Raw genomic sequence first — 22,853 nt, 5'->3', positions numbered from 1 at the left:
GTCTCTTTCCAACAGATAATGATTCCACATGAAAACCGAACCAGTGAGGCCATGTACAACAAAGTGAACATTTCCCAACTGAGTGCTATGATTCCCCAGGTTGGTGAGAACGATCCAGGAAATTGTATCTTAACTGGTCATTTGACAAGCGATTCTATTTCACCTGTGTGTAGAATTTTACCTCGTAAAACCTACCATTGGTCTTCTTGCTCATCATCGTCTTTGTCCGTCATCACATAAAATATCCCTTGTCTGTGCATCAGGATGCTTTCTGCTATAGGGAAGAGAAAACTTTTCCAAGAGTGGCTTAAAAACTTCAAGCCCCTTTTCTTACATGACAGAAGTCTAGACGTAGGTGGCTGTTGGTGTTGGTTTAGCTGTTGGACAATGTTGTCAAAGATCCAAGTTCTTTCTTTCTGCTCCACTCTTCTTAGTGTGTTGGCTTTTTGGTTTGATGACTCAAGGTTGTAAGATGGCTGCCACAGCCGCATATGTCACATCTGCCATCCGGGCAGGAAGAAGGCGGAAGCACCAGTATGGGCCATGTGTAACTCTTCTACCAGGAAAAACCAAAGCCTTTCAAGGTGTTTTCCCTTTATTTCTTATCAAGTAGGATTGGGGCACGTTGCCATCCCTACCTACAGGCTAGGCTGGGCAAGTGAGTGGCTGTTTTTCCTTTTCAATAGTGGAGGCAGGCAAGGGAGGAAAAGAAGGGAAAAAGACTGGGGGTGACTTTTGGGGTAGCCAGGTGAGAAGGCCAAGATAGCGATGCTATGAAGAGGGGACACATGTTACTTTTTGTTGCTGCTTGTTTCCCTCTGTGTAAGAAAGGCTGTGCCGGAGGGAAGAGCAGAAATGTAATGGGGCATCTCTGTCTGTGTGGACAGGAGAGTGAATGAGTAGGGAGTGGGGGAGAGTGCACGGAGAAGGGAGGTGAGGGCTAGCGCAGGAGGGAGGGAGGGTGCAAGAAGGAACGGGGGAGAGCTCAGGAGAGAAGGGAGAGGAAGGAAGAGAGGGAGGGGGAGAGTGGAGGCGACAGGGAGAGTGCTGGAGGGGCCAGGGGAGCGAGTGTGTGCGTTACTGGGGGAGCGTGTGCGTGCATGTGTGGTGCAGACGCAGACGGTGCAGAGCACACATTCCATTTACGACTCAGGCAGTAGGTCTGGTCTGGGTGAGAGTGATCAGGAATTTATTTTCTAGATTTGAGCAGGTGAATGTTTACTTATGTGGTCTGAAGTCGCAAGCAATGGATTACATTCAACTGACTCTGTTTGCCTTTCTCCTTGATTGTTGCCGCCCAGAGGTTCTCTCACTTGTTTTTTTTCTCTCTCTCCTCAGTTTGACTGGCTGGGCTTCATCAAGAAGGTCATCGATGTGAGACTCTACCCCGAACTGAAAGACATCGGCCCCTCAGAGAATGTGGTGGTCCGTGTCCCTCAGTACTTTAAGGATTTGTTTAGGATATTAGGCTCTGAGAGGAAGAAGTAAGAGCTTTCTTGTGCATTTTACTGTGACTTTCATTTTTCCTTTTAAATTGTAAGGTCTTCCCCCTCATGTCCTTTGAAAACTGTTTTTAAAGAAAGTTACATCAAACGAGTCTTAGGGAAAGTCGTGGTGCCCTTTGCGACAAATGGGCCGAAACCGTCATCTGGTGTAATTTATTTGCTATGATGGCAACAAATACGCAGTGGTTTTGCCCCTTATTTCTGGTCTTTCTTCATATTTTCTCTCTGAAAGCCTAAATTGTTTATTAGTTTTGGGAACTAGTCATATAATGATGTTATTTTCTGAGCTTTCTATATGAACATCTTTGTTTTTCCCCAGTTCATTCTTGGTCTTTTGATGTTTTTTTCTGGTTTCTTTTAAGCCAATAAGTCACTTTGTGGCAATAAACCAAAGTACCAGTATTGAAAAGACATAAGATCACTCTGAGAACCGTAGAAAAATTGCACTGATGAAACAACTTCAGGAACTGTCAGGTTTTTCTTAAAGAATGTTTTAGAATTTGTTGCTTTGTGCCTTTAGCACTACGAAACAAGGAATGCTAAAAATGTCCAGGAAAGAGAATTTTTTTAATTGAAGTAGAGTTGATTTACAATGTTGTGTTCATTACTGCTGTACAGCAGAGTGACTCAGTTATACATACGTATATAGACATTCTTCTTTTCATATTCTTTCCCATTATGGTTTATCGCAGGATATTCAGTGTAGTTCTCTGTGCTGTACGGTAGGTAGGCCCTTGTTTATGAGTTCCATGTATAAAAGCTCACATCTGCTGACCCCAACCTCCCCCTCCAGCCCTCCCCCAACCTCCTCCTCCTTGGCAACCGCCAGTCTGTTCTCTATGTCCGTGAGTCTGTTTCATAGATGGGTTCGCCTGTGTCATATTTTAGATCAGGAAAGAGAATTTTACATCCTCATGAAGCCATTCACATTTGACTACAGAAAATGAAGCACAGGAAGGTCAAATAGTTCACAAAGACAGCTAAATAGGCTAATTGCCAGGCCATGATTAAAGATCATACTTTCTTATTTGGACTTAGACAAGGCTATGTTACCTGGAGTTGTGTCGGAAAAAAGGCACCTGCAGAAGTCCTAGGAATAAAATGTAGCATCCATCCCCACCTGCAAAAGCACTTAGACACTTTTGAAGAGCTGTTCATTTTAAGATGCTCTTTTCTTATGATAAAAACAATATGCGTTCATTGAAGAAGGCATACAAAAAAGTAAACATGCGGAAAAGGGAGACTAGAAATAATGAATTCACTTCAGATTCTTTGTGAGGTAGAGCCTTGCTATCCCAAGTGTGGTCTGTGGACCAGTAATGCCAGCAGCATCACCTTGGGCCCTTGGTAAAAATACAGATTCCAAGGGCCCTTCTTCTTAGAGGCTGATGCAGTAGATCTGGGCTGAGGCCCAGAAGTCTGTATTTTAACAAACACCCCAGGAATCTTATGATTCATGTTTTGGGAGACTCACTGCTTTAGAAAACTTTTTCATATGTACTTCCTAGCTCTGTAATACTATAAAATATGACCCAAATGATTTTGTCCTCCTATGCCATTGAGGTACTCAGCACATTTTAAATGGTGGTGGTAATTTCTGTTGAAAGGTGGAGTTTGCCATGCTGTATATGCATCCTTCAGCACCTAGTGAGTTGGTTTCTTCTAGTGTCTGTGTTACCTTCAGTTGTAAATTAGTAGGTACTTTTGGAAATTGTATTAATTTTATTTCCACAAAAGCATAATTTACAACCAGGGGATAGATTGGGCCTTGGTTTACTGTATTAGATAATCTCTTTGGTGGTGCTTACACTTTAGAATCGCAGGACCTGTCATGACAGAGGGACCAAGGAAGACCATGATTGGAGGAAGACTTTAATCAGGTTCTTGACAAAATGATAACTTAGACAGATGTAAACATAGTGAACTATAGTGTAAGAAAATATAGATAGAAAAATTAACTGCAGACATTATGTACATAACATAAATGTCCTGCAGGTATTATGAAGCTTCAGTTTTTTTTTTTTTTTTTTTTTTTTTTTTTGCGGTATGCGGGCCTCTCACTGTTGTGGCCTCTCCCATTGCGGAACACAGGCTCCGGACGCGCAGGCCTAGCGGCCATGGCTCACGGGCTTAGTTGCTCCGCGGCATGTGGGATCTTCCCGGACCAGGGCACGAACCCGTGTCCCCTGCATCGGCAGGCGGATTCTCAACCACTGCGCCACCAGGGAAGCCCGAAGCTTCAGTTTTAAAGAAAGACAAAAACCAAATCTTTGTCACATAGTTTACTCTTCAGCAACCAGTTCCTCAAAAACAACTTGGATTCTGTGTATGTTTATGAGATTTCAAAACACTATATGCTTCTTGAGAATTTTGATAACACTTTATTTGCATGGCACGGTAAGGTTTTTAGACCGCTAATCATCTTTGGTCCTCACTTGTGTTGTGGCACAAGAGTGGTCAAGGAAACGTGCCCTTGGGTTCCCTAGCTACTATATTACTCAGGACATACCAATCACTGTAATAAGCACCTCTAAACTCTTACTGGCTTGTACACTGAAAATTGTATTCTGTGCTCCTGGAATGTCCAACATGGGTGTCCCTGTAAGGCAGCTTTCCTCCAAGCAGGGATTTGGGAACCCAGGCTCCTGACATCTTGTGGTTCTGCCTTCCTCTGGGTTTTTTTTTTTTTTTTTGCGGTACGCGGGCCTCTCACCACTGTGGCCTCTCCCGTTGCGGAGCACAGGCTCCGGACGCGCAGGCTCAGCGGCCATGGCTCACGGGCTCAGGCGCTCCGCGGCACGTGGGATCTTCCCGGACCGGGGCACGAACCCGTGTCCCCTGCATCGGCAGGTGGACTCTTAACCACTGCACCACCAGGGCAGCCCCCTCTGGCTTTTTGGAAACCTCTCCATTCAGCCAGTGGGTGGGGAAAGAGGGAGAGTGGAGGATTGCACAGGAGATTTTGTGGGAAGGCCTAGAAGTTGAATGTGTCACTTCAACCCATATTCCACTGACCAGAACTCAGCCACGTGACCCATTTAACTGCAAGAGAAGCTGGGAAATATAGTCTAGCTTCGTGCCCAGGAGCAAAATATCAAAGAACTTATCTAATTTTCTGCTTTGCTCCTCTCCCTCACCTCCACGACTCAGTGAGCATCTGATGGTGGGCACTCCTGTTATTGCTTTTGTAACTTCAAGGCCTAGCATGGTACTTCTCACATAGAAGATACTTCCTAAAAATGTCTAGAAGTTAACCAGATGGCCCAATGCCCACTGTGCAGGAGGTGACACAGGAGCAGAGCCCCAAGGGATAAGGAGGAATTTTCCAGGTAGGGAAGAGTGGAAAAGGGGGATGCTGAGCATGTTGGGTGATGGGACTAGCATTAACTTGGATGTTGCCTTCGAGGCAACGGTTTCCGGACTTCCCTGGCGGTCCAGTGGTTAAAACTCCGCATGTCCACTGCAGCGGGCATGGGTTCTATCCCTGGTCGGAGAACTAAGATCCCACATGCTGTGCAGTGCATCCAAAAAAAGGAAAAAAAAAAATAGGCAACAATTTCTGATTCAGTAGATCTTGGGGGAGGCCCAGGAATTTTCTAACAAGTTCTCAGGTGATGGTGAAGCTGTATACACCTCCGGGCCGCCTCTAAGGTCTCTTCGGCTTTGAGAACCTCCAGGAGGTACCTGTTTGGCTTACCTCAGGTGGTTTGACTCAGCAGAGCAGCAAATGCAAGCTGTGGAATCTGAAGACCCAAATGTTAGTCCTGGAATTGACCCATACTTAGAAGTCCTTTGACCTCTGACCTTTGTTTTATTTATCTGAAAATTGGAATAATAATAATAACCACCCCATAGCCTCGTCGTGAGGATCAGAAAAGGTCTTTATGATCTCTGAAATGCAATACAAATGTAAGCTGTCACTAATTGACAACAAGGGGCAGGAAAATCTTCTTAAAAAAAAAAAAATCTTCCTAGTCAGAGGCTTTGGGAAATGATTTCACGCTGCTCTCTTAGTGGGGGATTCTCTCCTGAGATGCTTTGCTTTCCTCTACTTTATTTATTGCCATTTGGGGAAATTACCATACTGCTAAGAATGCTTTTTGGAAAAAAAATGTATTACGTGTTATTGTTCAAGGACTGTTGCCGAGTCTTGTTTTGGTTTTGTTTTTTTTTTTTTGTTTTGTTTTGTTTTTTTTGCGGTATGCGGGCCTCTCACTGTTGTGGCCTCTCCCATTGCGGAACACAGGCTCCGGACGCGCAGGCTCAGCGGCCATGGCTCACGGGCTTAGTTGCTCCGCGGCATGTGGGATCTTCCCGGACCAGGGCACGAACCCGTGTCTCCTGCATCGGCAGGCGGATTCTCAACCACTGCGCCACCAGGGAAGCCCTGGTTTTGTTTTTTGATGCATCTGCGCATTAAGTGGCAGTAATTCAGTCATCACGGTCAGATCTGGTCCCGGAGTGGTAATGTTAGCACTCCGAAGCTGCGCTCCTCAGCATTCTGTCAGTGTATTTATAGCACGCTGGGGCAGCTCATCAGCGCCCTTGCCTCCCTGCGGGAGCTTCCCCAATTCCGTCTTCCAGCTCTCAGAGGTCTTTGTGTGCTGTCGTCTCAGTCACGCCTTGCCTATGAAGGTCTCACACGCTGTTCTTTCTTCATACCCACAGATTTCTGTGAAGTGTGGTTGTCGGAGTGTTCTGGGGTCTCTGTGACTGGCCAGGAAATCTTTGTGGAACTAGAGGTGTTAATCCCTCACTGTGTGGCATGGGGAAAAAAGCACAGAGGCTTTAAGAGTCAGACTTGGTCTGGTCTAGCCTCCACTGCTTATTACACCTGTTCTCCAACTTGGTTGCACATTGGACTTAGCTGGGCGGGATTTAAAAACAATATTTACCTTGGGTCTCACCCTAGAGATACTGATTTAATTGGCGTGGAGTGGCCTGGGCATCTGGACTTTTAAAACTACCCAGGTGATTCTACTAAGTTGGAGGCCGACTGATTATGGGATCACGAGGCCTTACTTAATGGTTCTAGGCGTCAAGTTTCCTTTTATGTAAAACGCGTACAGTAACGTCTCTCCTATAGCAATGCTCTGGGAGTTATAGATAATTTGTGATGCCTTAAGCGGTGTCATTTTAAGGGAGCAGGAAACGCCGAAAAATCTAAAACCCCAACATACTTGCATCATGCTGCCTCTTTCACCGCCAGCATCAGGCCACATGCTAACAACTTCGCCAGTTGATCTGGCTCTTCACAGACCCCTTGAGGGAATAGCTTTTGAATTCACGTCAGCATATCTGCTGGCCATTGACCTCCTTTGAATCTCTACCTATGGAGTCAGCACAGCCCTCACACCACAAAAGCAGTATTTTAAGGTTGAAGAACATACAGACCTTGTGTTAGGGTTGGGCTCTGCCCCTTTTAACATTCTAGATTTTGGACCCGAATTGCAGCCTGTGTGTTCCCTGCTGTAGCTGCCCTTTCTGCCTATAGCTCTGTGAGTGATGGCCCTGCTCAGCACCCCCTCCAACACAGAAGCTGTTCCTGCATCATTCAGCCTGTCCAGAGTCCATGTTCCTGCTTCACACCCTGAAGCCTTCAGAGCCCAAGCCCTGTCCCTCTCCCGAGGCCTCCTCTCATCCCTCAGGGTGAGGTGGGCACTCTCCCCAGCCCAGTGTCTGGCATGTCCTTTTGGGTGCTGGGGTCTGCCAGATCATTAGTTCTGTGCTTGCCTGGTTCCCTGCTTGGCTAAAAGACCCAGCAGATCAGGGGTATAGCCTTCTCACCTGTCCATCTCCCCGGCACCTAGAACTATTAGTACATATCGGGTGCTCAGGATGGGCTGAATGAGTGAATGAAAGAAGGGTTCCTTATGCACTTACCGTGTATCCCATTCAATGAAAAAACCCATTTTTCATGAACAAGCTGAAATCTGAAGTTCCGTGTCCCCCAGCTACACTCTAAGTTCTCTGAATGTAGGTGCTGAGTTCCCATTTCTTTACATTCCTCGTGGCATCTGGCACGGTACTTGGCCAACAGTAGGTGCTCAGTGAGCACTTCTTGTCTTGCTCACGATTAGGGATGTGAACTCAAAAGGTCCAAAGGAATGACCTAAAACTATATGTTTAGTATAGTGCCTCAAAAGAGCATGGACCAGGGCTAGATTTTGCTGAGAGTGGTGGTCTCCGAGGGGAAGTGTGCATACCTCAACAAGATCTACTGGGTCTGAGAAGAAAATTTTAGAACTTCTATATATCTTTGTTCTTTCCATTGAAAAAATAACTAGGCTATATTGAGTTTTGCTATATAGATGGCCATGGACCCTTCATTTGATCTGCATGGCACATATGAGGCAAGACAGTGTTACCTTCACCGGTTAGCCTTTATTCCATATATTAAAAATAATCTCAAGTCATTTACATATACCTGTAGATGTATGCATTTTATTATTGCTTTAATCCTCACAAAATGGACAAGTGATTTAAAAAATTCTTGTAGAGAAACAGGAATTGAAGCGATTACTGATAGTCTAAGTACAAAGTGAATGGGAAAAAAATGGCAGAAGTGGCCCTTCTCCCACTCTAGTTATGCCATCTTGGTTGGCCAGCTGACAAGGTAAAAACAATTCTGTTCTAACCAGATCTGGAAAGGATATGGTCAGAATATTTTGAAATAGTCAAGACAACCATATGAGATGTTGATTTACACTGACTGTCATTGTATTAACCTAATACTATATGCATAATGTGTCTTGAAGAATTAACTAAAAGTGTTTGAAGGATTAACTAAGGACTTTGGAAAATATCTTTATTTCATTTTATCTTTCAAAAGGTCTATTTCTATATTTGTGAAAAACATTCCTGATATGTTAGTCCATTAGTATATCTCTATATAAATTAAAATGACTATACATATATTGGGTGTATATGCTGAAATATATTTAATTGCTAAGAGTGCATGTCCACTGGGTTAGGATGCCATGCAAATGAGGTTGTGGGTTGTTCTTGATGGGCCAGTTGCCATCATCATGTCACACTGCTCTCACATGGCTGGCTGACCAAGAGCCATCTCAGGAATGTGTGTTATTAGTCACCATGGTAATGGCACAGCTGGGAGGGGATGGGTCATTAAAAATTCATCATCACTATTGAGTTAGAAATTAACTCAGATCACACATCCTTCTAAGGTCAGGGCATGCTTTGCTTATAGAAAAAAGGCAACACTTAAGAAAATGTAACGGATTTTAAAAAATATGTATTATGGACATTACATGAGTGTATGGGGTTATTCATATGTTTGGAAGTGAACAGCAATGAAAACTGGAATTTACTCTGTCAAACATTTTGTTACTTATTTTAACTTCACAATAGCCCTATAAGGTAGGGATCATTCTCATTGTATGACAAAGATAAAAGCAACGAGCTTAAGTGACTCGCCCAAACTCCCACATCTAGTAGGTTTGCAGCCAGGGTGCATATCTAGATAATTGGTATTAGCCAGTATATTGCATTTTGTTTCCAAAAGGTAAGAATTCATCTGCATTTTATCAAGTCACCTAATAATTGGAAGTTCTTGACAATTTCTAGACATGAAAGGCTGGGTAACAGTGGACTCCATGTCCTGAGTGGGAAAGCAAAATGTTCACGCTGAGGCCTGGGGCTGGGATTTTCATATCATCTATCTGTATTAGGTGGTGAAAAGCAAGCCAATTTTGGTTGAGCTTATTGACACTGTATCATGTTGGGTCATTTCTCAAGTGAAAGTTCTGCAGTTTTGTATGAGCAAGAGGTCCCTCCATGGAGCTTTGCCAACAGATTTTCCCAGGGTGTTCTGCAGAGCATCAGATATCAAATTCAACACAACAAACGTGCTTCTCTTTCTGTTAACAGGACCGTTGCCAACTATTTGGTGTGGAGGATGGTTTATTCCAGAATTCCAAACCTAAGCAGGCGCTTTCAGTATAGGTGGCTGGAATTCTCACGGGTACGTTTTAAGAAGATTGCAATGTTACATCACTGGATAACTTCACATGCCGGAACAGTCTGTATATTAACTAATCCAATAAAAATCATCTTCAGGGATTGGATGAAACAATCCAATTGTTTAAACAGAGGGCGTTTTGCATCTCCAGCTCTATTTTTTTTTTTTTTGGCTTTATTTCTTTTTATTGAGGTAAACCTTACATACAGTAAGGTACACTCAAGCTCTTCTTTGATGAGGCTATATAGAGATATTGAGGGCAATACTTGGGACCATCATGTTGTTTTTGCTCTCCCCTTCTTATCAACTTATTCTCCTCTCCCCCAGTGTTTGTAAGTGGGTCACTGTAATTATAATTTTAATATTGCTTAGTGATATGTTTGTAACTGTCTTTCATTCTCAGTATTCTGAATATTCAAAATATGCATGATATAAGTATTAGATGGTAAAGTTTCATCTTTAATTTAGGGGTAGAGTTTTGTCTTTAAGTCTACCTTGATCTTCAGTCTTAATGTATCCTAATTCTACTAGGCCGAAGAGGCCTACATTTAGTCTCCTCTGAGATGTGGCTCAACTGCCTGAAACACTTTTCTTCTCCCCATCCTCACCCAGCTCTGTGATCTTTGCTCTTCTCCCGCTTTTGTTCTCCTCTTAACTTACATAGGTGTTGCTCTTTGTTTCAGAGGTTTTTGTCTGAGTAATTCTCTTACTAATACAGGACTTAAGGATTTTGTGGCTTTTTTTTTTTTTTTTTTTTTTACATTTTAAGAATTTTGTGACTTAAAAAAATATTTTAAGTTACTTTTATCTCAATTTGGAGTTAGGTAATGGCAAATTTTGTAAGCTGTAATTTCATTTAACAGACATTTTAGTTACTAGAGAGAGTGATAAGTAGAGAAGTTCTTAGTGGGTCATTACTCTTGAGTAGTAGCACAATTATTTTGGATACATTTCGGCCCTTAAAGTCACTAGAGTATTGAGCTTTATAGAGAACATCATAAAACAACTATATATGTTGAGGTCATATCAGAGGGTTAAGCTACAAAAAAGGTAGATTATATATATGTGTCTGTGTGTATTTTTAACTCCCATGGATCACATAAAAGATGGTACCCAGCTGTTTTCTACCCCCACTGTGAAGAGAATAGAGAGGTGTAAGAAGTAGTTTGTGAAAATTTGAGGTTAGGTATGAAGGGATGTTTCTTGAGCATAAAGTGCTAAATATAATACTGAATTGCCAAAGAAGATTGTAGGATCTCTTTCTCTAGAAGTTTTAAAAGTAGATTCTTTCATTCCTTACCTCTGAGAGTGGTTGTGTTATCAGAAAGTAGAGGAAGAATAGCTGAACTTCATTGTTAATCCCGTTTGCTCTGAACCAGCAACCTGGGTCTAACATAGTTCAAGGGATGCCTCCAGCCACCATTCTCAGAGCCTCCCTCCCTTGCTGTTTGCCTTCACTTTGCATTTTGAGTGCTCCGGACTCCCAACCTGCGAGGGCAACTTAAACGGTATTTATTTCTTGCTTTCATCCCCCAAGAGTAAATCTTTGAGCCTTCCAAGTCCTGCTTTGGAACTTCCTTACTTGTTTGTAAGTGTTTTCTTGAAATGGTTTCATTGGGATAGATGAGAAAAACATTTACATCTGTTTTTTACTTGGTCACCAGCGTGTTCTGTTATGACACAATGTAAATATGCTTCCTGGGTTGTTCATGGTGGGCATATTTTCCTGGTCTGTCTTGTGAGTGTACTTCCCAGAGCAAGGAAACCCTCACTGGGCAGGAGCTTTGATCACCTACTGATGTTAGACCTTTCTTGGTGGAACTTTAGTTCTCAGTAGATATTAACTACCATCTGGACACTTGGACAGCATCCCCTCTCATCCCTGTTAACTGCAGAAAAGCTACGCTATTGTCCAAATCCTTTGTTTAATGGGGAAAACTGGAAGGAAAGGAGGAATACATTATTATCCACTCTTAAAATATTTTCACTTAGTTTTAAATATAATGGGACAAGCAGAATATTCTTCTTCATCCCATTTTACCTTTGGTTTACTATCTGACACATGTATATGGGTTGGGGCCTGCAGTGTTCTGTAGACTGTTTCCTTCAGCTTGTTTGAACTTGTTTTCAGTCGTTGGTTTTATCCAAGTGAAGCTCAGTCTGGATCGATTATCTCCCACAGGTAATCCAGGGTACCACAACTTTGTTGCCTCAGTGGGACAAATGTGTCAACTTTATTGAAAGTACCCTCCCTTATGTTGTTGGAAAAATGTTTGTGGACGTACACTTCCAGGAAGACAGGAAGGAGGTGGTAAGTGCCGCTCCCCAGCTGGTAAAAACAAGGGCGGTTGACCAGATTGGTTATGGATATGGTCAGCAGGCCGATATCAGCCTTCTAGCTCGTCAAGTGACGAATCTAGATAACACTTTTGCTTCAAAGAGGAATTCCTGCAGTACCATATTAACTGAAAACTCAAATGTAGAATGTTATCATGAAAATGAAGAAAATTTAGAAATGAGAAAACAGCATGAAATCATGCCTTGAAGAGTCAGACTTTCTCCTGTAGAGATTAAATGTGTTAGGTCAATGCTTAGGAAAAAAGAGGACCTAAATAATTTTATGGTTGGATATTTGAACTATTATAATTACAAAAAGTAGAGATTTTTCTAGTCAGATTTCTTTGTTTTACAGATGAGGAAGCTGGAGACCCAGTGATGAAGTGATTTGTAATATATTTAACAACTTCTTTTTTCGCCAATTTTATTTATTTATTTTTTTGTTCTTCAAAATAAGCAACTTCTTAAAAAATTGAAGTATAGTTGATTTACGATGTTGTGTTAGTTCCTGGCATACAGCAAAGTGATACAGTTATGTGTATAATAGTTATACATATATAATATATATAGTATATATAGTATAATGTAATAATTTGTGATGTTGAGCATCTTTTCATGTGCCTGTTGGCCATCTGTGGAGAAATGTCATTTTAGGTCTTCTGCCCATTTTTTGATTCGGTTGAAAACAAACAATTTTTTTTATTGAAGTATAGTTGATTTACAGTGTATTAGTTTTGGGTATACAGCAAAGTGATTCAGTTATACATACATATATATCTATTCTTTTTCAGATTCTTTTCCATCATAGGTTATTATGAGATATTGAGTATAATTCCCTGTGCTATACAGTAGGACCTTATTGTTTATCTATTATATGTATATTAGTGTGTATCTGTTAATCCCAAACTCCTAATTTATCCCTCTCCCCTTTTCCCTTTGGTAAACATAAGTTTGTTTTCTATGTCTGTGAGTCTGAGTCTATTTCTGTTTTGTAAATAAGTTGATTTGTATCATTTTTTTGGATTCCACATATAAGTGATATCATATGGTATTTGTCTTTCTCTGTCTGACTTACTTCACTTAGTATGATAATCTCTAGGTCCATCCATGTTGCTGCAAATGGCATTATATCATTCTTTTTTTATGGCTGAGTAGTATTGCATCATGTGTATATGTGTGTGTGTATGTGTGTGTGTGTGTGTATACACCACATCGTCTTTATCCATTCATCTGTTGATGGACACTTAGGTTGCTTCCATGTCCTGGCTATTGTAAATAGAGCTGCAATGAACGTTGTGGTACATGACTCTTTTTGAATTATGGTTTTCTCAGGGTATATGCCCAGGAGTGGGATTGCTGGATCATATGGTAGTTCTATTTTTAGTTTTTTAAGGAACCTCCATACTGTTGTCCATAGTGGCTGCATTAATTTACATTCCCACCAACAGTGTAGTAGGGTTCCCTTTTCTCCACACCCTCTCATATTTAACAACTATTAAGTGGCTTAGAAACAAACAAAATACAGGGATTTTTTTCCCCCCTTTCCTTATGCTGTCTTCTAAAAACTAGAGATGTGACATTTATTTCACAGAAAGTACTGCCAATTTTTTTCATAAGCTTAAAAAGAAATCCTTTTATTTTGTAAATTTCTAAACATATATGGAAAGAGCATTGTAATCAACTTCCGTGTACCCATGATCTGTGGCTATTCGTAATTGTCATAGTGGTGTTAATGGCCCAACCAGATAAATCCACTAATAAAAACTGAGGTTTAATTTCATTCATTTACTCAGCAAATATTTGTTGAACATCTGTTATATACCAGGCACTGTTCTAGGCACTTGGGATACAGCAGAGAACAAAGATCCCTGACTTCATTGAGATGACATTCTATTGGTGAGGGTAGATAAAAAAATCAATACAATGCATACATTAACAAGTGTATTAGAAGATGATAAGGACTCTGGAAGAGAGAAGAATGAGATCAGGGTAAAGGCAAATGGGGAACGCTGGAAGGTATGAATATGTGGGGTGGATTGTAGGATTAAATAGGATGATCAAGGAAAGCCTCATTGTGAAGATGACATTTGGCAAAGATTTGAAGGAGGTGAGAGAATTTGATATGGCATGTATCTGGGGGAAGAGTGTTCTAAGCAGATGGAACAGTTAGTGCAAAATCTCTGAGGCAGGCATGTACCTGGAGTGGTCAGGGAAGAGCAGGGAGGTCCACGTGGCTGGAGCAGGGTGAATGAGGGTGAGAGAAGTAGGCACTGAGGTCAGAGCAATAGCAGGGACGGTGTGACATTTTATATGACTTGTAGAACATTGTAAGAATGTTGGCTTTTACGCTGAGTGAAGTGGGCAGCTAATGCAGGCTTTTTAGCAGAGGCCTGATGTGACTTGACTTATGTTGAGAGGATTGCCCTGGCTGCAGTGTTGAGAAGAGATTGTATCAGGTGAAGAATAGAAGCAGGGAGGCCAATTAGGAGACTGTCGGAGGGACCAGGCCAGAGATGATGGTGGCTCGGGCCAGATGGTAGCTGTGGAAGTTGTAAGAAGGGGTCGTATTCTGAATACTTTCTGAAGCATAGAACCGGCGCAGTTTGGTGACAGAGTTGTTGGGGGATCTGAGAGCAAGAGCTCTGAGTCTGATTTAATGGAAATACTGAGGTGCTATTAACTGAGAAGAGGAATACTGGGAGAGAATCAGGTCTGGAAGGGAGGATCTGGAGTTCAGGTTTGGCCATGTTGAATTTGAGATGTTATCAGACTGCCAGGTGGAGATGCCATGGAGGCAGTAGGGTATGGGAGTCTTGAGTTTAGGACAGAGGTTGGGGTTGAATGCTGGAGGAGAGAGGAGGAGTGAAACGGTTGTTCAGGGGAGTGGGAGACTGAGTAAACTGAGGAAATGTAGTATGGCTGCTCTAGGTGAAATTGGAGGTCATGAATTTTAAAAAGTCTCCTCATTTTGGCTGTGTTCTTCTCCATGTGTTTCAGCTACACTGGAGGAGAGGGTCTATTTTAAAATAGAAATTTCAATTTAGCTAGGTTTTTTTTAAAAAGTACATTTTCTTTGTGAAGAATTATATTTTACAAATGGCATGAAGCAGAATATCTTGGTATGATTAACTAATGTAGGGGAGGAAAAATAATTTTTTCTCTACTCTTCTAGGTTCTTGGCTGAGAGCCTCCTGTAATAAAAGATTTTCTCCTGTTAAAAAAAAACAAAAAACAAGTTTAATAACATGTGTACCTCTTCTACTCAGGAAAACTGAGTAACTCCCAGAAATGGCCCCAGCTGCCACCTGAAATTCCAAGTCCAGCTAAAGACGAAATAAGACATTGAACACTGGCAGTAAACGCACTGCAGTCAACAAGGGTGCGGCTGAGATGAAGATTTAAGGCCTGCCCTCTCCCGCTGCTCTGAGTCCCGAGAGGTTTAGTCATCCTCCTCCTCTTGGTGCGGAGAGGGAGACACCCTTACAATGGAGACTACCCTTATGTTAGTTTCTCTCACAAAAGGGTGATTTCTACTGTTTTCAGGACAATTCCTGTGTCTGCAGCCTCAGAAACTAACACACCATTGTAAAGCAAATATACTCCAATAAAGATGTTACAAAAAAAAGTAAAGCAATACCTACAAAAATAAAAAAAAAAAAAAAAGTGAAAAAAAAATCAGCCCCAAATAATCAATATGCCAAAGGGGCATATTTGGGGATGGTATATTTTGCTTCCCTTCGCTAATAACAATCAATCGTAGTCAGTCAGATATGAGTATGTAAGCACCTTGGATGCAGGTGGTCATTAAACGTTGAATTTAAAGGCAAAGAAATAAAAAATTCTGTTAAGCCATGATAATTCCACTGGTTGGTATTATCTGTTGATATGTATTACAACTATGTATAATGTGCTGAGGTTTGCTTTGGAATGCCATACGTCTAAGCACATTTACTTGGATTTTTTTCTGTCTTTTGATACTTCGGAGAATTTTATGCCAAGTTCGAGACTTTATATTTGAACCTGAAAGTACTCTTCTTGTAAATAATTCCACTGAAGAATTCATGTCTTATTTCAAAATACTGAATATTCCCATTGTGTTTTCTTTCACTCCTTGGTCGGAGTAAATGGATTGAGAATTTATCAGATAATCACAGTGGTAACATTATAAGCCCTGGGAAGGATATAAAAACAATTAAGGGATAATGGAGGTGTTTTTATATAGCAGGATTTTTTTTTTGGCAGTAGATGAATTTTAAGTAACACGAAAGGTATGTGGATTAATTTGTTTGTCTCTGTTTTGGTGTGAAAGTCCCTTTTTCATGTGTCAGGATGTGACAAGTTGATTTTGGCACTTCCCCCCTTATTTTTTTATTTTTTATTTTTTTTGCGGTACGCGGGCCTCTCACTGCTGCGGCCTCTCCCGCTGCGGAGCACAGGCTACGGACGTGCAGGCCCAGCGGCCACGGCTCACGGGCCCAGCCGCTCCGCGGCACGTGGGATCTTCCCGGACCGGGGCATGAACCCGTGTCCCCTGCATCGGCAGGCGGACTCGCAACCACTGCGCCACCAGGGAAGGCCCCCCCGCCCCCCTTATTTTGATGTACGTGGGCCGTGAAGGTAGTGTGATAGTTACACACATACTCATTTATTTTACGTAAAATTATTTGCCTCCCTTAAGCAGAAGCTATTTGCCTCAGGGAATACTTAAGTTGGAGGCTTATAAGAATAATATCTGGCTTTTTATAGCCGTGTTACAGGGCTCTCATCCAAGAACCACCTGGAACCACTGATTTACTTGAAAAACATTCTTTATTATTAGCTACAGTCCAAAGAGAAAAACAAAAATATCCCCAATGGGACACATTCCAGAGACACTAACTCAGAGGGGTGGCTGCCATTGTTTTATATTCAAAAACAGTTGTTAAGCAAATGAATACAGTCAAAAGGTTGAACTTCAGGTATTTCTCAAATTTTAATGTGTACAGGAGTCACTGAAGGATCTGGTGGTTAAAATGCAAAATCTCATTGCATTTTAACTGGATCTGGGGTAGGACCCAAGAATACGCATAACAAGCTCCCAAGCAGTGCTGACACTGCTGGTCTAGGGACCACACTTGGAGTAGCAAGGCCTTTGCATCATTCATTTGTTTGCAGTTACCACCAAAAAACAGCTCTGGCAATTCATGTGAGCAGGGCAGGCATTTGACTCAGGGCAGCAGTACATCGTTTACTAAAGCCTGTTGCATTAGCGCAAGTAATCACTTCAATTTTCAGATCACAGAAAATTTCCCTGATTCAAATTGCTTTAAGTGGACTGTGCCAAACCCCGTGTGAGGGCCTTCAGGCTACTTTTTAGTTCTGCTTTTTTTGTTGTTGTTTCTTTCCTCTGAGCTATTTAGTTTTCCTTTGAAAACTGGTACCTGGGTTCCTCTAAGAGACTTTGTGCTTCTCCTCAATATTTCTGTTTTTTACAGCCTCTTTTTTTAAAAAAAAAAAAATTTATTTTTGGGGGCTGTGTCGGGTCTTCGTTGCTGTGTGCAGGCTTTCTCTAGTTGCAGCGAGCGGGCGCTACTCTTCATTGTGGTGCAAGGGCTTCTCTTTGAGGGGGCTTTTCTTGTTGTGGAGCACGGGCTCTAGGTGCGCGGGCTTCAGTAGTTGTGGCACGTGGGCTCAGTAGTTGTGGCGCACGGGCTTCATTGCTCCGCGGCATGTGGGATCTTCCCGAACCAGGGCTCGAACCCGTGTCGCCTGCATTGGCAGGCGGATTCTTAACCACTGAGCCACCAGGGAAGCCCTCTGCAGCCTCTTAATGTCAAGTTGGCTCAACTGCCTCTGGTTGGCACCCTTTGTTATAGAGAGGGTGGGAGGAGCAGTTCACTTTGAGGTTTCCTTCTTAGCGGGGAAGGCATCCTCCCTCACTCCCCCAACATACCTCTCTTCCTTTTTCATTGGGGAAAACACACAATTTTACATTACTATTTCCTTGTGACTTCCCGTATGCGAGTCTGCACGTGCACACAGCTACATTCATGTACAGTCATATTTATTCACTCACACATAACTATGGGAGTTTTACAAATTTATGTAGAAATGGGAAGAATAGCATGTAGAAAAAGGAGACTCCTTCCACAGAAAGCCACCTAAAGAGGCCACATGGAACAATCTCCTGCCTAACAGATAGTGAGCCAGGCAGGGCCTTAATCCACGTGGGACTGGCTGCAGACTTGACTTGAACTCGAGGGACAGGCCAGTGGAGTGAGAGTAGGGAGTTGCAGAGCTCTTGGGACGGTGGTTGTCTTTGTTACCTAAAGTAGCACTATCCAGTAGAACTTGGTATGAGGCCTGTATGTAAGTTTACATTTTCTACTAGCCTTATTTAAAAAGTAAAAGGAAACAGGTGAAATTAATTCTAAATATATTTTGCTTAACCAAATATATCCAAAATATTGTCATTTCAACAAGTAATTAATGTAAAATTAGTAATGCAATAGTCTGTATGCTTTATTTAATACTAAGTCTTTGAAACCCCATGCATGTTTTATATTTATAGCACATCTCAGTTCGGACTAACCCCATTTCAAGTATTCAGTTGTCATGTGTGGCTATTGGACAGTGCCTGTCTAAAGAATTGAAGAGTTCAAGCCCTGCCTGGAGTTCAGCATGGCAGGACTCAGTCCCTGGGTGAGTGGGTGCTAGTCGCCAGGACCGGGAAGGTGGAGTTGTTGGTGTCTGACCAGCTGGATTTCTCAGAGTGCTCTGATATGAGAGGGGACAAGCAACCCTACACGAGGTTCATGGTCTGGGAACAGGGGTGGGAGTTGGAGTCAAGCTAGTACTGGTGAGGATGTTTCAGATTCTCTGGGATACCAGCTTAGAGGAGGAAACAAATTCTAGACTCTACTCTGAGGTAAGCACCTTGGAGGCGTGGTTCTCATTGGCTCAGGGACCAGCTGGTGTGGAGTCTGCAAGTCAAAGATGTTCAGTGCCTGAAAGGTGCAAAGGACTCAGTCAAGGCGAAAGTCAGGGGTTCCGAGCTCAAATACCCTCACAGCCAGTGAGGAACATTAAATAACGTACAGGAGTAAAGCTGGCTGGGTGTCAGCAAAAGCCAGGGCAAGAGCAGTGATGAGTGACAGCTGACCCTGGGCCTCGGTGTCTGGGACACAGTAGTGATGAATAGGAATGGAGGTGATCTTCAGGATTCAGCTCAGGCTCTTTCCATGCAGGATGCCTGCCGAGGGTTGCTCGGTTTCTGGTTTTTTGTTTTTTGAGAGAAGTCAGAAATACGGACTTGTATGTGAAATATCTTACATTTTAAATCTTGGTCAATACTTTGGAGGCCAAACTGAATATGTCCCTGGGATACCATTTTGTGCCTTTTACACTAACATTTTCTCTCCAGTTTTCAGACCCAAAGTCATGACCATGTCTGTCAGAGAACTTTTTAAGTGTTGTAATCTTATTTAGAAGATCATGCGTAGTTTAAAAATACAGCATATATAGCTAATCATTTAACAAGTTGCTTTTGTGGAGAGTTATATGAAGGGAAGGAAAGGAGAACTCCTTCAGAGAATCCATGGTGTATTGTCACTGTCAATAGAGATGATGCTCTCATCCTACTGTGACAAACCCTGATCCGTAGGCTCATGACCTGAATGACAGGAGAGAGATTTAGGGGTATGTGTGTACGTGGGGAGGGATGTCTAAAGTTGTTACTTGTTTTTCTCTTCCATTTAAAAATTACTAATGATAATTTATGTCTGTAATGTATGAGTAAATGCCCCAGATAGATATCAGTGTCCACGGTGGGCACATGAAGATCCCAACGATGGCTATATAATGTTTTTAAAACCTGATGATGATAATAAGGTAGCTGACTTTTACTGAGATTTAGTTGGATGTGTGGTACGCGTTCTGTAAGAGCTTTCGGTGCGTTCACTCATTTAGTCCTCACGGTGGCCCTGTAATGGCTGTTACTGCCCTCGTGTTTCCAGATGAGGACACTGAGGCTCAAAGAGTTTAAGTAAATTCCCCAAGGTCACACAACCTGAAAATGGTTTAGGTGGGGTTCAAGTCCAAACAGTCTAGCTTTAAGTCAGTGTTCTATTCCCTTGCTTCTCTCTGAAAAACACTTGAATCTTCACCATTTGTATGACTGCTATGAGGAGACCAGTCATAATGAAGAGACTTCTTAGTGGCTTGTCCTATAATTGATTCACCCTTATCAGGAAGTTACTTACTCATGTATTAAGATCTTATACACATAAAAGGCACATATTTCCTATTTCTTAGCATTTTAGAGGTAGGGAACGGTGGACTACGTTTTGCTTCTAGTAGCATTCTAATATTTTAAAGACAAATAGAGTGAAAGCTTAATCAGTTCAAGTCTAACCAGGTGACATTGCATTTTTTTGTGTTCATAGAATTTTCAGAAGAAACAGGGAAACAGAAACAAGCTGATTATCAGAGATTTCATCTAAGAGCAACATTTGAGGTTCATCTTTGGCTCAGTCCACACACTGAGCTCAATTTCCAGTATTTTCTACATATATCATTCTGAGGAGTGATCCCTGATGCTTGGAATGATGACCTAAGGATCTGTAAGGTTTCTTCATCAAGGCAGTCTTTAAAATGTTTACCATTTTTGGGGGTTACTAAGGCAGAAATGTAAACATACACGTCAAAGAACAATTTTCTATCGTGTTGATGCAAAGGAGAAAAAGTTCTTTCCCCTTTATGCTTTGAATTGTAGTTTCTAGAAAATTCAAGGAAATTGGAATTCCCATTTGAACATTTTGGCTGAGCTAAGTTATGAAACCACATAATTTTATTTCATTATAGATACTCTGTCCCCAAATTACTTATCTTTATTCATATATCTCAGCTCTGCCAATAGGCATTTTATTGCTGTTCTCTCAAATTATCTGTTTTTGTTGTAGGGTGAACCGTATTAAAGAAAAAAATATTCTGATACTTGTTAAAATGATAAGGAAGACTTTATTCAGGACTATTGCAAACGGTGTCAAGACTTTCCAAGTAGGAGAGAGAGATCGGGCTCAACTGTGAACATGGCAGAGACAGCTGGGGGTTGGCCAGGGAGCAGGATGAAGGAGGCAGTGAATGGAAAATGACTAAGAGGAAACGGTCAAAGGTCACGGGACTGTTTCTGAAGGCCGGCCAGGGTGCACACATATCAAGGGTGGGGGATGAGGAATCTGACAGATATGGAGGGTGCTCAGATATCAAGTGTGGAGGGGGTTCTCTCTAAACTGACTTACCGGGATTCTTGCTAAAACTGGTCTGTGCAGGCCTGGCACAGGGCTTAGAGGAACCTGGCTAAAGGTTGGTCAACGAGAGAGCTTTTGTCAACACTCAAATCAAAGATAAAGTCACTGGTCTCTTATTACACATTAAAACATTCTGTATGCAGAAGGTTAATTTAGTTAAAGAGGAAAGGATCTTTTATTATACTTTAGATTGAGATTTTATTAAATGAAGAATTAAAGCTTTATTTACTGTGTAAAACAATTTCTCCTGTACTCTAGTAGCTGATTCCTTTTTCTCTTTATGGTAAGGACATTGTTCATGTCCCCAACTAATGCCATGGATGACCTAGAGTATCTTCCAATTTTCTGAGTGCTCTGCATGAGCAATTCTGGTAGTAATTCTTATCCCGAGAACGGGTTTCTCCTCCCATCCCATACTGCTGCAGCTGGTGCCGAAGACTTAAGTACCCACATGGGTCCAATTGCAGTGGTGGAGTTTGAACTTGCACCCTCCATGCACTAGGAGTTCACCTCATTAGTTAGCCAAGATAATTGAATTGATGTACTGCCATTAATATTCAAGTTCTCCAATTCCCTTGCTCACCGTTTTTCTCAGTGGTTGAATAAATGAGATGCAACTCTAACATTAGTGGCAGAAGTCACTTGAAAGTCAGTGTCATGCATCATAGCAATGCCTTTATACCGAGGGGTTCTTGGTTCCTTACAGATGCTGTTACAAGAGTTGCTCTCAGTATAGCCATTGTACTGATAAAGGTAAAGCCCGCTTCAACACAAGTCATGCAGAGTCAAGGATATTCTATCTGGCTGTCAAGTGTCCCTGTTTCCATTTGCCTAGGCAATGGTGTCAATCACTTTCTCTGGGTCTTTGCAGAAGATCCATCTGAATTAAGGCAAAACAAACTGATTAGAGTTTTAAAGGGCTTTTAAAATACAGTTATAAAATATTAAGCTCATTAAGAAGTTACATCTGATTTTCTGAAAACTTGCATTAGCATCTCATAGCCCAGTTCTGTTCTTATCATTTTGGGCAAATTAACCTCTTTGTTTCTCTGTCTTCCTGTTTATGAATGGTACACAAGGTTTTGCTGCTATAGTAATGCTGTGTAACACTCAGCCACAAAACTTCAGTGGCCTGCACCAGTTAACAGTTCATGCTGATGCACCTGGAGTTGGTTGGTGGTTTCCCCTGGGCAGCTCTGCTTATTTTGGCTTGGTTTGTCTAATGTCTGGGGGTTGGCTGGTCTAGGCTGGCTTCAGCAGAGGTGGCCAGGATGCCTTGGCTCTACTCCAAGTATTTTACTTCCTTCAGCCGGCTAGCCTGGGCACGTTCTCATAGCGATGGCAGAGGTGCAAGTGAGCAGGCGGAGACACGTGAGGCTTCCTGAGGCCCAGGCTCAGGACTGGCATAGTGTCATGTCTGCATTCTGTTCACCAAAGCAAGCCACAAGGCCAGTCCAGAATGACAGCGCAGGGAAATAGACTCTGCCTTTTTAGTGAAAGGTCCCACAGCAAAGGGCATGGTTAGAGGAATGGGGGTATAGAGTTAAAAGCCATCGTTGCAGTGAATCATAGATAGGGATACAAACAGTCCCTACTTCGCTGTTTTGTGATGAGGACTGGGTGAGATAATCCACGTAGAAGGCTTAGCACATGCCTGGAGCATAGTGAGTGCCCAGTGAATGTCAGCTACTGTTATTACTGTGTGCCAAGCCTGAGATTAATCATGAAGAGAGAATGCATACT

The 22,853-nt window shown here is 42.1% G+C and overlaps 1 protein-coding gene across 2 annotated transcripts in view; it reads left to right on the top strand.

The window, feature by feature from the left end:
* Window positions 1-22,853, top strand: part of PHEX (phosphate regulating endopeptidase X-linked) — a 199,425-nt gene that overhangs the window by 57,489 nt on the left and 119,083 nt on the right. For both annotated transcript variants that reach the window (XM_059051149.2, XM_067023429.1), the window contains 4 exons: window positions 16-99; window positions 1,339-1,484; window positions 9,396-9,489; window positions 11,669-11,797. In XM_059051149.2, coding sequence (XP_058907132.1) covers window positions 16-99; window positions 1,339-1,484; window positions 9,396-9,489; window positions 11,669-11,797 — 453 coding nt within the window. The remainder of the gene's footprint in view (window positions 1-15; window positions 100-1,338; window positions 1,485-9,395; window positions 9,490-11,668; window positions 11,798-22,853) is intronic.

Source organism: Kogia breviceps, chromosome X (genome assembly GCF_026419965.1).
Source record: "Kogia breviceps isolate mKogBre1 chromosome X, mKogBre1 haplotype 1, whole genome shotgun sequence".
NCBI lineage: Eukaryota > Metazoa > Chordata > Mammalia > Artiodactyla > Physeteridae > Kogia > Kogia breviceps.
Note: the sequence above shows the minus strand (reverse complement) of the source record. Positions and strands in the feature narration are given on the sequence as shown.